We start from the raw sequence: 16,562 nt of genomic DNA on the forward strand, positions 1-16,562 counted from the left end.
TGACTGTTGTCTCTAGAAGTATTAGGTTTGAACACCAGAGGTTGCAAGGGTATTTAAATTTTCATTATTAAATAAATAAAAATCTTTAAAACATATATTATTTTATAATCACCTTAAATTAATCCAAAAAAAATTCTACATCATTTTGATTCTCATGAAAGGAATTAGGAAAATTTTAGAGTTGGTCAAAGCTTTTTCGCGATTTTTACTATATTTATTAATTAATTTGATTAAAAAATATTTATATTATCTTATTTTATATAAATTTAATATCGATATTTATCTTAAAATATAATATCTTTATTTAATTAAAAATATGTGAATTTCACAACAACTAAAAATCAATCATATCATTTTATTATTTATGATTTAATTTTGAGTGATCAAAATAAAATAATTTTAAAATTAAATGATTAAATTAAGATTTACAATGCCGTCACTACTAATCGCCACTTCCTCCCATTGGGGAATGATCTGAGAAATTCCTTCTCCGACCGCCTTTAATTTCATAATCCTTCTTGGTTTTCTCCTTGCAACTTCTGTATCATCAACGTCACCAATTTCAATATGACCAAATGCTGATTCAAATGTCGCCTCCGGGATGACTGATGTTTTGGGATAGGGGTATCACTTCCTTCATGACTACAGTAATAATCAGTTTCCCGACCATGACATCTCATAGATGGAATCATCTACTCCTCTTTATTAGGTATTGAAGGGTCACTAGAAACTCCATGGCTGTCTGAACCAGCAAGTGAAGATTCTATACTAGCACCATCTTTGGTTTCATCCTCGTCATCCTTTCTCCTTTTTGAGTTTTTCAAGTTTCCTTCTTTAGTTGAGGAAGGAAGCATAAAGGCGATGGTTGGGGCATTAAAATGCTGCTCTTTTGAAGAAAAGAATGAGAAAGAGAAAAGGCAGTTTCAGAAGAGCAAGGTTAAGAATAAAAATTGATCGATGAAATTTATGATGATTTATCCAAATATATAATACGTCCATTCCGGCAAAACTCGTATCCAATGTTAAAAATATCCAATAACAAGCGATTTTTTTTTTTTTTAAAAATGTTACTCTCCTTGCAATCTTCGCCGTCATCATTTCTCTCTTCTTCTACTTTGCCAAAATCAAGACTGAGATTTGCAAATGGGTGCTGTTCTTCCACTCTAGTCTTCAAATTCAACACATCTTTCCCAGCTATTCGTGCCTCCTCCTCGGGCTTCTCTCCTTCTCTCGACACTGGTTATCTTCCTCCCTTTGATCATTTTGATCGAATCTGTAACCATTTTTTGTTATTTCTTTGGATTTTAATTCATGGGTTGTTTTTAAAATTTGTTTTTTTTTCTTTGGAAAAATTCAGGGTTGTCTAATGAATTGGATGCTGTGTCTACTTTCAGTGAGATTGTTCCTGACACTGTCATCTTTGATGATTTTGAAAAGTAAAGATTGTTTATTTTTGGTCTTTTGGGTTCTTTTAATGAAAAATTTAGTCTAAAAGGACTTTTTTGTATTAATCAAATGAAATTTATAGGTTTCCACCAACTGCTGCTACTGTTAGTTCTTCACTGCTGCTGGGTATATTGGGCCTTCCAGATACCATTTTTAGAGTAAGCATTGTCATATGAAATTGATATACACAAAGGTTTACACCCGACGGGTAACTAGTAAATTTTCGTTATTGTTTTTGTTTAGAATGCTGTGGATATGGCCTTGGCGGATTCAACTTGTTCTAGACTTGACAATCCTGAACTGAGGTTGTCTTGTTTCTTTAATAAGGTTTGTATCTTATGCTCTATTAAGTAATAATGCATGAATTTGTGGTGTTATGAAATATAATGTTCATTTTCATTGACAAATGTGGGAAGAAAAACTAGATTTGGATCGTTAATATGCTTGACTTTTGGTTGTTCAATAAGTGTAGGCTTTAGTAAATGTTGGTGGCGACTTGGCAAAGTTAGTTCCCGGTCGAGTTTCGACTGAAGTGGATGCTCGTCTGGCTTATGACACACATGGTATTATTAGGAGGGTACTGACTCTTCTTATGTCTCCACTATATTGCTTGCAATTTTTCTTTCGAGTTTGTTGTATGATTGCTGTTCGGTATCGCAATCATTTCCTGTTTTATCGTTGAAAATTGTTTTAGGTCTTATCCATAGGTGTCAAAGTTGAAAGTTTTAATTAAATACCCACACTGATGAAATGGGCTATTCATTGAGCGCCGCTGAATTTTTCTTGTCTTATGTTGACTTAAGGTTATTATCTTAGCTCTTAGCTCTCGGATTACAATGCTCCTCAATTAAACATGATTATATATATCCTATAAGAAGAAGTTGCCTTTAAAATTTTGCACATTGTTGGTACTAAGCATACTTCTTTTTTCCTTTTATATGTTATAGTAGCTTATTCTTTTCTTTCCATTTTGGATATGCTGCCGGATGTATTGGGATCTGCAGGTTCATGACTTACTGATGTTGTATAATGAGATCAATATTCCTCCTGAGCGTTTACTGTTTAAAATTCCTTCAACTTGGCAAGTGAGTATTCTCAATTAATTGTGTAATTACTCGCTTGTGAAGACAGTAGTAAGTCTTGATAGTCGTAGAACATAAGACTTAATTGGTTCTCACTATTGCTTGTTGGTTATACAGGGAATCGAAGCCTCGAGACTGCTTGAATCTGAGGGCATACAAACACATTTGACTTTTGTTTATAGGTATACGATTACTTTGACAATCGATGTTGCTTGTTTTACTTCAGCTTTTGCCTGACTTTACTTTTCTTTTTCTTATCGTCGCTTGTTTTGCTTCAGCTTTGCTCAAGCTGCAGCTGCAGCCCAAGCTGGTGCTTCTGTTATCCAGATTTTTGTTGGCCGTGTTAGGGTAATTTCCCCCCCCCCCCCCCGAAAACCTTTGGTGACTTTGGTCTGCAAAACTTGATCTTTTATTATCCTTGAAACACATTCTTTTTCTTTCTTCAGGATTGGGCACACAATCATTCCGGTGACCCTGAGATTGAAGCTGCCATTCAAAGAGGAGAGGATCCCGGGTTGGCTCTGGTTAGTTAAACAACTTTTGATTTTACAGTGTAGGCTTATCTTCTTGTGGTTTATTGGTTTTTGGTCGAGTAATTCGATCTGAGCAATTGTTTCTATGAGCAGCCACATTCTGTTTTTTGTGATTTCTGAAGTGCATTAAAGCCTATCTGTTGCTTGTGAGTTGCGACTACAAAGCATTGAAGTTTTGAATTAGCTCCTTAGGACTTTTCGAATGGACATAGGGGCTTTCTTTATTTAGAATATTTAATAGGTCTCTTTTAGCATAAAAGGCTTGAAATCGATATTCTTTTGTTTGTCCTTGCAGGTGACAAAAGCTTATAACTACATTCACAAATACGGACATAAATCAAAGCTGATGGCTGCCGCAGTTCGAAACAAGCAGGATTTGTTCAGTCTGCTGGGGTATCATGTGACTAACAATCAACCATTATCCATTTAATCAGAAATCATTACAAATCAAGAATCGAATATTTATCTTTTCTTGTTCGTAAACCTCTTTTATGATTTATTGCATTCAGGGTTGACTATATCATTGCACCCTTGAAGATATTGCAGTCACTGAAAGAATCAATTACTGCACCGGATGAGAAGTACTCTTACGTTAGGAGGCTTTCGCCGCAGTCTGCTGCCAACTACAATTTCACTGCTGAAGAGGTACGCTCTTTTCCCGTATCGTCAATTGTCAAAACTGAAGAAAAAAAGGGGGGAAAGGAAACCGAAACTCACTGCTCATTATAATGACAAAATTGATGTGGATATAGTGATTTCACCGAGATAGTAAAGGAGTCGAGCCAGAATATTTTGTTCCATGTACCGATTTGGTTTACTTGTCATTCCTTGATGGAAAATAGAAAACCGAAACAACTTTTATTCGTCCCTTGTACGATTTCCTTATCCATTTTCAGAGCCATTCATCAGTCCATGGTCATGGCAACCGGATTCAATTTGCCACTTGACCAGCTGTTTGCTGCAATTTTGGTTATAATTAGGCCATGTACCTCTGTATTGAAATCATCATCACTTAGTAAGGAGTCAAGTGCCCAATTGGGTCCTAAAAAGGGAGAAAGCTCTCCGAACGCCTATTTTTTTCATTCATAAGATTCGAAACCGAGACCTTACTTAAAACGACACTTGACTCCTTACTTCTAGGGTCAACAGGCATTGGTTAAGGTTTTTGAAACTTTTTGTTGATTGATATCTCTCTCTATGTTCAGCTCACAAAGTGGGACCAATTAACCCTTGGATCAGCTATGGGACCTGCATCTGTGGAGCTTCTAGCTGTCGGACTGGACGGATACGTTAAGCAAATGAAGCGGGTCGAGGGATTACTCGACAAGATTTGGCCACCTCCCAATGTCTAAAATGGCTTCTCCATTTTGATCCACATCTCATAGGGCATAAAATAAGATGATGCAAACTACTTTATGTTTACACTTTTTCTTTTCCCTGCAAAGCAGCTTAGCTGATCTTATCCTCTATGTTTTCATGTTATCAATGAACATAATGCTGATTTATAGAACTCTGAAATTGCATGTGGTAAACCTTAAAGCCTACTGTGCATGTGACAATGTTAAGGGCACAATTGAAAAATAAGTAAACGTGGAGGGTTTTTTTGTTATTATATACTTTTTTTATTTATAATTTTATTTTGAATATGTGAAATAATTATATAGTATTATTTGTTTGTATAAAACAATGTTATTTGAATGGTTATAGAATATGGAAAATATAATGAAAATAAAAATTAAACTAAAAGAAGTATAGGATTATAAAAGAAATTATAAATCATATTACAATATTCTTTCAATTTTATTTATATTAATAATAAACATTTTTAGTTTTAAATATCACTATTTTATTGAAATTATAATTGATTAGCATGCAATGTATTATACATAAACTTAAAATTAAATGTTAGATTGTATTGCACCAAGATGCGAGTAAAAAATATTTTATATGAAAATATATTTGTAGTGAAGACGAATTTTCTAATTGTGCGATCGGTCAGAACTTTCATCAACCAAATATTATATTTTCGAGGTGACAAGAACGTTGAATGTACAAGATAGATTTTATCTTTGTATCTTGTAACAGGTCTTGAAGAGCGTCTCAAAGATAGAGACATAGTTTGAAGATCGTATAAAACATCAAATGATTATCGTGACTTATTTTCGAGTGTTGAGTTACCAAAAGAAAACCTGATTAAGAGTTTAACGATGACGAGGACATGATTGTAGAACATAGAGAACTTAGCCATAATATGATCAATCTTAACTATGAACTAAAGTGTCTTGAGAAGTGGAGCAACATAGTTAACAGTTAAATGATCAAAATTGTATCTATAATTTTTTTTATTCAAATTGGTGTCAAATTTGATTTTTATCACATATTTTGATTCCTAGACCTGATTTCTATCAATAATTTTGACACATTTAGTTAATGAGATTGAAATTAAAAAATTTAATTATTAAAATGTACGATAAAAATTAAATTTAGATATCAATTTGATCGTATGTATATATTATAAATAAATATGAAAAAAGAGTTGGTAGGCAGTCGGCTTCTCTCATAGAGTTTGTTTAACCATACATATGAAATGATTTCACAAGTATTTTTATAATGAAGTAGTGATTGAAGATTTGAGAATTGTAAGAAAGAACAATAGCCACTAAACAAAGTAAACACATGGTGAAAGTCCATGGATGAAACTAGAGGGGTCGAGTGGGGACGGTTACCCCTCTTAAAATTTTTTAAATTTTATGTATTTTAAATATTTTTTTTTAATTTTATTAAAAATATAGTTTTACCCCTAATACGAAATCTTATGTACAACGCGGGTGAAACTATTATTGACAACCCTAATAATTCATACAAAATCTGGAACCATACACCAATCAAAGACGGTCCACTTGTAAAAATTTTATCCAAGTGTTTCATCTCCCACCAACGAGTTTTCAATAATGGCTGCAAAATCATTTACTACACCCTCATTGCTGCCATTCAATTCACCATATCTTTTTTAATCAATACAATTATTTACCAACAACAATAATTGAAATTTCAATCCCTCCGATTGTCCCATAAATATTTTTTGATAAATAAATGATCGAAAAAAAGCAACATTAACCCGATGAGTATAAGGAATCAATAATTAATCTTACTACGTACCTATGTATATGTATTATAATTGTAATTATATAAAGGGCAAACTACTCAAATCAACACTTAATTATGGAGTTGGTGTCGATACGATCATTATATTTTTAATTTTGGCAATATGACAATATAATTATTTAAGTGATTTAAATATAATCACCTGTCATTAAAAACATATGGTGCAGCTGATATGGACCTTTGACTCGTCGTTAGTCAATAACAAATACGTCCGTTGTCTATTTTTAACAAGTGACTATATTGAAACCACTCAAAAAGTTGTGTGATCATATTGCTAAAATTAAAAGTATAATGATTATATCGACATTTGAGTAGTTTACTCTATATAATATGAGAAACCATCTAGCAATCTCAATGATTAAACAGAGCGTTAGGTCATGAGTTCAAGCAATTGCATCTGTAGGGTGTGTGCATTGTTAATAACTGAGAAATAATATAAACAAATATTACCTTGTAATTACTCTTAGACTAATAAAAATTATATAATATGATATTTTAATATAAGTTGAATGTTAAATAATATTTTTTAAAAGATATAATAAAGAAATTTAGATATAAAAATCAAAATAATTATATTATTATTATTTTAGCTTAATAATAGTTAATTATTCAAATAAAATATGAATGAGAGGTCAAATGACTCCCGAAAGATGTGGTTAGCAAAGAACCGATGATTTATAAGTTTAGTAGCAATTGAACCACGTGTATTTGTGTTAGGCAATTATGTTCCAATTTTTTGGGTTACATTATACTTTATTTGTCATGTAATTCATAATACAAGAACTAATTTAAGGTTTAAATTATTTGTTATAATACACGTCGATAGAATAAAATAATGAGTTTTATAAAATATAATAAATAACTGAAATTCGTGAAAGCATGATAAATTTCATATAATTTTCTTCTAGTTCAAATGATGAGTTTTATTTTTAATATATTTTATAAAATTTGTCATTTTCCTATGAAGAGTTTCACATGCACTAGAATAAATGATCTTAATCCCAAAATAATTCTTCATCATCAATATTTTTCAAAAAAAAATCCGCTTACAATATTTTCAAATATTGAACGTTATATCAACGAAGGTTGGTTCAAGTGGTAAGCAACTTGATATCGTTTAAGCAAATCTCGAGTTTGAATTCTTGTTTATGAAAAAAATTCCTATTGAGAGACTCAGTCACTAAAAATTAAATGTGTGACCTAAATTAATCCGAATTAATCCCGGTAAAATATTACGAAGGAGATGAAAAAAAAAATATTGAACTTTACGCGGTATGTATAAAAAAACTGTTTAATAGCAATTGAGCCACTCTTTGGTGCTGACTCATCAGCCATCATTTGAAGGCGGAAATTCAATTACCAAACTAATTACTTCATTTTACTTTTTATTCTTTTGTTCAATTTTAGAAGATAATTTGAATCAAACATACTTTGGTTAAATATTATATATTTTAGTTATTTTTATTGGCGAGTAAATAATGTCAAATATAAATTATATATTTTGTCTCCCATCCAAGAAATTAAAGTTAAGCCAATTGTTGTCGATTTCCTTAATAATCCATAATATTGATTAGTTTAACCGATCTAATTAATCAATTTAACCACGTATAAAATATTATAGTCATAATATCAATCGGGTTAATACTTGAAATGTTACTCGAATTAATCGATTTAATCATGTATTTTATTCAATGATTATCCTCTTCCATCTCAAGCTGTAGTCTTGCTATTGGCACTAAAACACTAATACAACTCGTATTAGTTCACCAGAAGCACGCCTTTTAATTTATGTTGTACGTCATTATTGATACGCGTCATCTATTAATGCTCAATTATTGGCATAAATCCAAATCATCTTCTGCTCACATATTATTTGCTCATCCAAGCATTTTGTATATATAGCAATGACAAGTGAGAGCCATGGAGGCAACACATACCACAACCCTTCTGTTTTCTTAACCCAATTGCATTACGATGGTGGATTCGAACCCACTGCTTCCGGTTTCCGATTCCAACGAGCCGTTTGATTCGGGTCCTGATGAGACGACCTGTCGGAGATCCATCAAAGCTGTGCTTTCGATCTTTGTTGGGGTGCTTGCGGTTGGTTTCTTTGCTGCATTCTTTATTAGTAGCAATGGTTCGGATGATTATGCTGATGTGCATGGAAACCAACATGGTTCATCGGCTTTGCAACCGGTTTCACGTGGACCGGGAGCCGGTGTATCGGAGAAATCGAACCTGCGTTTTGGGGTGCATTTACTGGCCTATCCATGGAACAACAGCATGTTATTATGGCAAAGAACAGTTTTTCACTTCCAACCTGAAAAGAATTGGATGAATGGTAATGGAAAAGATTTTTTTTTTTTCATTTTACATATTATTTTTACATATGATTTATTGGATGTTTTGTCTGCATGGCCGGGTGCTTTTACATTGATGTTTTAACTTGGGAATCTCGTTCGTTCTGCCACAGATCCTAATGGTAAGGTCTTTGTAAATTAATTTCTTTTTTACACATTTAATAGTACATACAGTTCTCAAAAAACATGTTTGATAGGATATAAAGTAAGTGACGGATTTAGAAATATTTTTCAGAGTGAACACATATATATTAATAAAAAAAATTCGGTGAGATTAACACAAATAAAATTTCATGGTGAACACCATTAATAAAATGAACAACTAACGTAAAGAAATTCGGATTTTATGATAAGTATGTGGCCATCCTCGAGTACACATACATCCACCCTTATTTGTAGTCCTACTGTTTTTAAATTTTAATATATCTCCTTTCATTTTGGATGTGGAATTAATATCCCTATCTCTTTAAAGTGTCATATTCTATTTCACTCAATCTCACGAGGCTCTAGTTAGAGTTGTTCATCCTATCTATCCCACCCACTTAGACGTTTGGCGTGAAATCATACAATAAAAGGATCGCTCTAATATTATTTATCATATGACCATAATTTTTTTTATAAGACATATCTGATCAATAGCTTTAAATGTTAAAACTTTTTAAGATAAATTAATATTCGTATCTAAATAATTTGAATATGAATAAAATGATATTTCTTTTCCAGGTAGCAGCCATTTTTTTAATGCAAAAAGAACTTTCTGCCACTAACTTATTAATTAATGGCAGTAATATGATTGATTAGATAATCAACTTAGAGTTAAAGAACGAAGATTAGTCAAACTAGATTAAAAAATATTCTCAATAATTATTTAAATTCTGAATTATAATCTGGGCCCACCCTTCATATGAATTAATTTTTTAGTTGATATATGTGTCACATTAATATATAAAATATAATGACATATGCTAATACTATTAAATAATATTGGTTAAAAATAATTTTTTTATTAAATTTATTTGTCTAAATCATTATATTTATAATAAAAAAAAAACAGGTCCATTATTCTACAAAGGATGGTATCATTTTTTCTATCAATACAACCCCAATGCTGCCGTATGGGGCGACATAGTTTGGGGCCATGCAGTATCCAAGGATTTGATCCATTGGCTTCACCTGCCATTAGCAATGGTTGCCGATCAGTGGTATGACAAAAACGGCGTCTGGACCGGTTCCGCAACAGTCCTACATGACGGTAATATCGTCATGCTTTATACAGGATCCACCATCGAAGACGTTCAAGTTCAAAATCTAGCTTATCCGGCTGACCAGTCCGACCCACTCCTCATCCATTGGGTCAAGTACCCTCAGAACCCGGTTTTGGTCCCACCACTGGGTATAGGTCCCGTCGATTTCCGTGATCCAACCACCGCCTGGTTAACCTCGGAAGGCAAATGGCGGATTATCATAGGGTCCAAGATCAATAAAACCGGCATAGGTTTGGTGTATGACACAAAGGACTTCATAAACTATGAGAAGTTAGATGGGTTACTTCATGCTGTGCCTGGTACAGGAATGTGGGAATGTGTCGATTTCTTCCCCGTTTCGAAAATCGGAAAAATTGGCTCGGAACCTGGAGTTAAGCATGTGGTGAAAGCAAGCTTGGATGATACCAGACATGATTACTATGCCATTGGAACTTATAATGATAAGAATGGTACATGGATTCCGGACCGACCCGAAATTGATGTTGGTGTTGGATTAAGGTATGATTATGGCATATTCTATGCTGCCAAGAGTTTCTATGATCAAAACAAGAAGAGAAGAGTGTTGTGGGGTTGGATCGGCGAATCCGATAGTGAAGCTGCCGATGTGAAAAAAGGATGGGCATCGGTTCAGGTAACGTTCTCTGTTTTCTTTTATCACAAACATCAATTTATATCCCAGATTTGTGATGCATTTTTTTTCTTTAACAGGGCATTCCGAGGACAATTTTGTTCGATGAAAAGACCGGAACTCATCTGCTTCAATGGCCTGTGAAAGAAACAGATAGTTTAAGGCTAAAATGCAAAGAATTTAACCAAGTGACAATCCAGGCAGGATCAGTTATTCCTCTAGATGTTGATTCAGCAACACAATTGGACATCGAAGCCAAGTTCGAGATCAATAATGAGACTTTGAAGAAAGCAATCGGCTCGTCCGATGCATCATTCGACTGCAAAACAAGTGGTGGAGCTGCTGAACGTGGGGCATTGGGACCATTTGGACTATTGGTGCTCGCAGATGAGAGCCGTAGCGAGCAAACTCCTGTTTATTTCTACATTGCCAAAGGACCCGAAGGCAATCTCAACACCTTCTTTTGCAGTGATCAATCTCGGTAGGATTAAACTATTTCCATATCTTCCATGTCGGTTTTACTATTCATGTAACGATAATTCAATTGTTCCCAGATCATCTAAAGTATCCAATGTCGACAAACATATTTACGGGAGCTCGGTTCCTGTTCTCGAAGGCGAAAATTTATCCCTCAGAATATTGGTGAGTACGCAGTGCGAGTTGAGCAAAATTTGATTCCATCGCAGTGAATAAACATGAAAGTGTTTGTTTTTCCCCCTTTCAGGTGGATCATTCGATAATCGAGAGCTATGCGCAAGGTGGAAGAACAGTGATTACATCTCGGGTTTATCCGGCGACAGCAATCTACGGGGATGCTAAAGTGTTCTTGTTCAACAATGCAACTGGAATCGATGTAAAGGCTTCAGTTAAGATTTGGCAAATGAACTCTGCTTTCATTCAACCTTATCCATTAATCGACTCTCTTTGACAAATCTATGCAAACAACCTCGGCCGTTGTCCGGAAGTTTTTAGCAGCCATCTTCCGGCTTCTGTATCTTCTGTTTTCTTATAATGGAATCCAGTGCTTGCCTCTTATGCTTTTCATCGGATTTTCTCACAAGACAATTTGATCAGATTCGGCAGCCAATTGTATTTGGTTCTGATTCGGATACAAATACACAAGGGCAAACAAAATTCGATTAGACTTGAATTTACTTCGAGCTATAATTTCATAAATTCAATTTAACTCGAAAAAATTTAAATTCAAGCCGAGTTATAAAATACAATTCGATTAAATTGAAATTTTTAGTAATTAATGGTTGAATGTTCAAGTTTGAGTGAAATCTCTCGACTCTATATGATATTTATATACCACATATAAAAAAATATGAAGAAATATATATATGATTTTTTTAAAGGAAGTTTTGTACGGATTTATTAGGAGGATCCCATACAAAACAAAAATTATCGAACATGGATCTCGTTAAAAAAACATTTCTAAACCTAGATGGAGGGAAAAGAGTATCATGTCAATAAATCCCACGTAATGCCATTACAAATTAGCTGGTATACACCACCCGACTAACCAGCCCACCAGTTCCAAACGATAAATGCGCTCAATAGCTACTAAATTCCAGAAAACCATACAGAAATTAGGCAAAACACATCAGAGAAACACGCAGCAGGTTCAAGGAGCTAGGCAACCCGAACACTAGCACCGAAGGCCGCCTAAACAGCAAGCTAGCACACGGAAATGAAGCAAAATAGCGCCCAGCCTTAAAGATCGACCCAACCAGACCTATCCAACTATTACTCATCAAAACACCACAAAAAGATTAGGACATCGCAAGAAATCATTGACAGATGAAAACAGCAGAGGCCACTTAAACTTGACCCAAGTGTTAATAATGCTCAATCCCACATAGTATTGAAAATAATATTTAAGGCTTGGCTTTCCCACTTCCTTGTTGAGTGATAGAGAACAAGGGAGACTCTCGCGCACCGCCGCCGCCGTTCGTCCGTCTCGGCTCGGCTCGGCTCGAGATGGTCGTGGTCGTGGTCGTGGTCGTGTTTTCTACAATTCTCTCTGTGAGTTCTCTCTGAGTGCTTTCCAATCAGAAGAGCAATACTACCAGCAGTCCACTCCGGTTTCGGGTGTACGGAATTCGGAGCGATCGTGTTAACCTCGGGGGACGATCCGCCTACTGCAGCGATTACACACATCGGGGCGAATTCGTTTCTAAGGCAGTGGTTTTTTACCACGACATGGTTTACGAATTTGTTCCTTTTAATTACTGTTTATATTTTCAGTCAATGCTAACGGTGTAGTTTTGCAGTTCATATATCCAACAATTTAGAAACGAATTCCATATACTGCAATCATGACAACACCTTTGAGCAAACTAATCCCCGATCTTTCCAAGCTAGATGCACTTGATGGAAAGAATTATAGAAGGTGGTCCCAAAGAATCCTGATATTCTTCGAGCAGCTCGATCTTGACTACGTGCTGCTCAAGCCACCACCTACCATGCCGCCAACCCCAGCTGCCGGTAATGATGCAAATGTGGTCCTCAATGATGATGCCTTAGCAACCGCCGCCGCCGCTCTCGCTACCTACGAGAAATACGAGAAAGAAAACAAGACGGTGCGAGGACATCTGCTCAACCACATGTCAAATAAACTATTTGATATGTTCCTTAGAGAAAGGAGTGCCAAGGCAATATGGGACATTCTCGACAAAAAGTATGGTGCGGACGATGCGGGCATCAAGAAGTACGTTGTTGGCGAATGGCTCAAATTCCAGATGACAGACGACAAGCCAATAATGGATCAAGTCCATGACTATGAGAACTTAATCGCTGACATCATCGCTGAAGGGATGCAAATGTGTGAGGTGCTGCAAGCCAATGTACTCATTGAGAAGCTGCCCAAGTCATGGTCCGACTATCGCAACTCTCTTAAGCATAAGAAGAGAGACATTTCGCTTGAAGAACTTGTGGGCCATATGAAGATTGAAGAATCCAACTGTTTAAAAGATAAGCTTACTAATTCTATGAGTAATTTATCTTTTAAAGCTAACTTGGTTGAGTCTAAATTTAAGAAGATCATGAAACGTGAGAATCAAGACAAGAAGGCGAAACCACAAAAGGCTACCAACTTCAAGAAGTCAGGAAAGGCCAAACCGAAAGGAAAGACGTTCAAGTGTTATGTATGCGGTTTACCCGGCCACAAAGCTTACCAATGCCAACACCGATCAGACCGCCAAAATGACAACAAGCCACAGATGCACGTTGTAGAAGAAGATGATGAGATCATTGCTGCGGTGGTCTCAGAAGTTAATCTGGTGGAGAACAGTTCAGAATGGGTAGTTGACACTGGCGCTTCGAAGCATTTCTGTGCAAGTAAGGAGTTTTTCACCGAGTTCGAGGATGGGAACACTGGTGAACGTGTGTACATGGGGAACTCTAGCAGTTCTGAAGTACTAGGCAAAGGCAAGGTTTTACTCAAGCTGACTTCTGGTAAAACTCTGGCTTTAAATAATGTTCTGTATGTACATGCCTTGCGTAGAAATTTGATAAGTGGTGGGCTTCTGAATAAGGCAGGCATTAAGTTAGTTTTTGAGGCAGATAAACTTGTACTTTCCCGAAATGGTGACTATGTGGGGAAAGGGTTTTTAAGCAATAGTTTATTTGTCATGGAAACTCAATTTAATGAAAATAAAACTACCACTTCTGTTTATATTGTTGAATCCATTGATATGTGGCATGCTAGATTAGGACATGTGAATATTCATGCTTTAAAGAAATTAATGAATATGAATGTTCTGCCTAAACTAGACACAACTAGCTTTAACAAATGTGAGATTTGTGTAGAAGCTAAGCATACTAGACCTCACTTTAAGACTGTTTCTAATAGAAAGACTAAACTGTTAGAACTCATTCATACTGATCTAGCAGATTTTAGAAACACTGAAAGTAAAGGAGGAAAACTACTACATAACTTTTGTAGATGATTATTCAAGATATACAAAAGTTTATCTCCTAAGAACTAAAGATGAAGCTGAAAACTTCTTTCTTATTTATAAGGAAGAAGTAGAAAATCAGTTAGATAGGAGAATCAAACGGGTTAGATCTGATAGAGGTGGTGAATATGGATCTAATTTCTTAAAAGATATTTGTGAAAAGAATGGCATAATTCATGAAACTTCAGCCCCTTTTCCTCAACAGAATGGTATAGCCGAAAGGAAAAATAGAACTTTAAAAGAGATGATGAATTCTTTACTAATAAGTTCAGGTTATCTGATAAATGTGGGGAAGCCATTCTATCGGCAACTCATCTTGAACCGAGTTCCTCATAAGAAATTAGATTCTACCTCATATGAATTGTGGAAAGGATACGCTCCTAATTTACAATACCTGAAAGTGTGGGGGTGTCTGGCCAAAGTGGGTTTGCCAGACTTTAAGAAGTCCACCATCAGACCTAAAACTGTTGATGCGGTGTTTATAGGGTATGCTACAAATAGTGCTGCATACAGATTCATGCTTTTACAAGATTATTCTATTTGTGAGTCAAGGGATGCTGTTTTCTTTGAAAATAATTTTCCTTTAAAGGAACCGAGAATGAATATTGAAACACAAATAGAATATATTCCATCCACTTCTTCTAGTAATCCTGCTAGGTCTTATGAACAAATTGATTTCGAGCCTAGAAGAAGTAAAAGGCAAAGAGTTGAAACCTCTTTTGGACCAGACTTTATTACTTCCTTTATTTCTGAGATAAATGATTTAGACTCCATTTCAGATCCTATAGCTCAAATTTTTCTGTTAGATGAGGATCCTAAAACTTTTGAAGAAGCTATAAGATCTATCGATGCTAGTTTTTGGAAAAGCGCTGTTAATGATGAACTAGAATCGATAATGTCTAATCATACTTGGGAATTAGTGGACTTGCCTAACGGATTCAAACCAATTTCCAACAAATGGGTCTTCCGGAAGAAACTAAGGCCAGATGGTTCGATTCAGCGGTACAAGGCAAGGTTAGTCTTCAAAGGGTTCACTCAAAGGTTTGGTTTAGACTACTTTGATACATATTCTCCCGTTACAAAAATCTCAACGATTCGTGCATTATTTGCACTAGTTTCTATTCATAAGTTACACGTACATCAAATGGAAGTTAAGACTGCTTTCTTGAATGGAGATCTAGATGAGGAGATTTACATGGAGCAGCCACTAGGTTTTGAAGCACCTTGTATGGAAGGCAAAGTCTGTAGACTCAAAAAGTCACTCTATGGACTTAAGCAGGCTCCTAAACAGTGGTACGAGAAATTTCATAAAACTATTCTTAGTTTTGGTTTTGTTGTGAATGGTTCGGATGCTTGTGTGTATTCAAAGATGTTTGACACTGAATGTGTTATCATAAGTCTTTATGTTGATGACTTGTTGATTTTCAGTTCTAACATTGAGTCCATTAACAAAGTTAAAAATTTCTTGTCCACTAAGTTTGAGATGACAGATTTGGGAGAAGTAGATGTAATCTTAGGAGTCAAAGTTACCAAAACTGAGAAGGAATTTTCTTTATGTCAAGCACATTATATAGAGAAAGTGCTAAAGAAATTTGACAGTTTTGATGTCGTCCCTGTTCGAACTCCTTATGACCCTAGCATACATCTAGTTAAGAATAAAGGAAGTAGCATTTCCCAAACTGAATATGCTAAGTTAATCGGAAGCTTAATGTTCTTAATGAACTATACTCGGCCTGATATTGCTTATGATGTGAGTATACTGAGTAGATATACTCAAAATCCGAGTAGTGAGAACTGGATTGCTCTTAAACGCTTACTGAAGTATCTTAATGGTACTTTGGATTGGAAACTTGAGTTTGTTTGCTTTCCTGCGGTACTGGAAGGATATTGTGATGCAAACTGGGTTTCTGATAATGATGAGGTAAGCTCTATGAGCGGGTATGTTTTTACTTTGGGTGGAGCAGCAATCTCGCGGAAATCATCAAAGCAAACTTGTATTGCTCGTTCTACTATAGAGTCAGAGTTTATAGCTCTTGACCTAGCTGGGCAAGAAGCCGAGTGGCTCAGAAGTTTGTTAGCAGATATTCCGTTGTGGGGAAGACCGACTCCTCCAGTTTCATT

The 16,562-nt window shown here is 35.2% G+C and overlaps 2 protein-coding genes across 2 annotated transcripts; both read left to right on the forward strand.

The window, feature by feature from the left end:
- The first annotated feature begins 1,027 nt into the window (after nt 1-1,027).
- On the forward strand, nt 1,028-4,616 carry LOC120191824 (transaldolase-like). Its single transcript, XM_039194726.1, has 12 exons — nt 1,028-1,239; nt 1,358-1,436; nt 1,529-1,604; nt 1,690-1,773; nt 1,919-2,023; nt 2,451-2,531; nt 2,646-2,710; nt 2,807-2,876; nt 2,975-3,052; nt 3,357-3,454; nt 3,571-3,706; nt 4,267-4,616. The coding sequence occupies exons 1-12, from the start codon at nt 1,065-1,067 to the stop codon at nt 4,411-4,413; spliced, it is 1,194 nt and encodes a 397-aa protein (XP_039050657.1). The 5' UTR covers nt 1,028-1,064; the 3' UTR covers nt 4,414-4,616.
- A 3,548-nt stretch (nt 4,617-8,164) lies between these two features.
- LOC120191769 (acid beta-fructofuranosidase-like) lies at nt 8,165-11,523 on the forward strand. The gene is made up of 6 exons (XM_039194690.1): nt 8,165-8,567; nt 8,700-8,708; nt 9,641-10,482; nt 10,560-10,960; nt 11,034-11,121; nt 11,204-11,523. Exons 1-6 carry the CDS (start codon nt 8,201-8,203, stop codon nt 11,405-11,407), a joined length of 1,911 nt encoding a protein of 636 aa, XP_039050621.1. The 5' UTR covers nt 8,165-8,200; the 3' UTR covers nt 11,408-11,523.
- The last annotated feature ends 5,039 nt before the right edge of the window (nt 11,524-16,562 follow it).

The sequence above is a fragment of the Hibiscus syriacus genome, unplaced genomic scaffold, assembly GCF_006381635.1.
Source record: "Hibiscus syriacus cultivar Baekdansim isolate YM2019G1 unplaced genomic scaffold, ASM638163v2 tig00116971_pilon, whole genome shotgun sequence".
NCBI lineage: Eukaryota > Viridiplantae > Streptophyta > Magnoliopsida > Malvales > Malvaceae > Hibiscus > Hibiscus syriacus.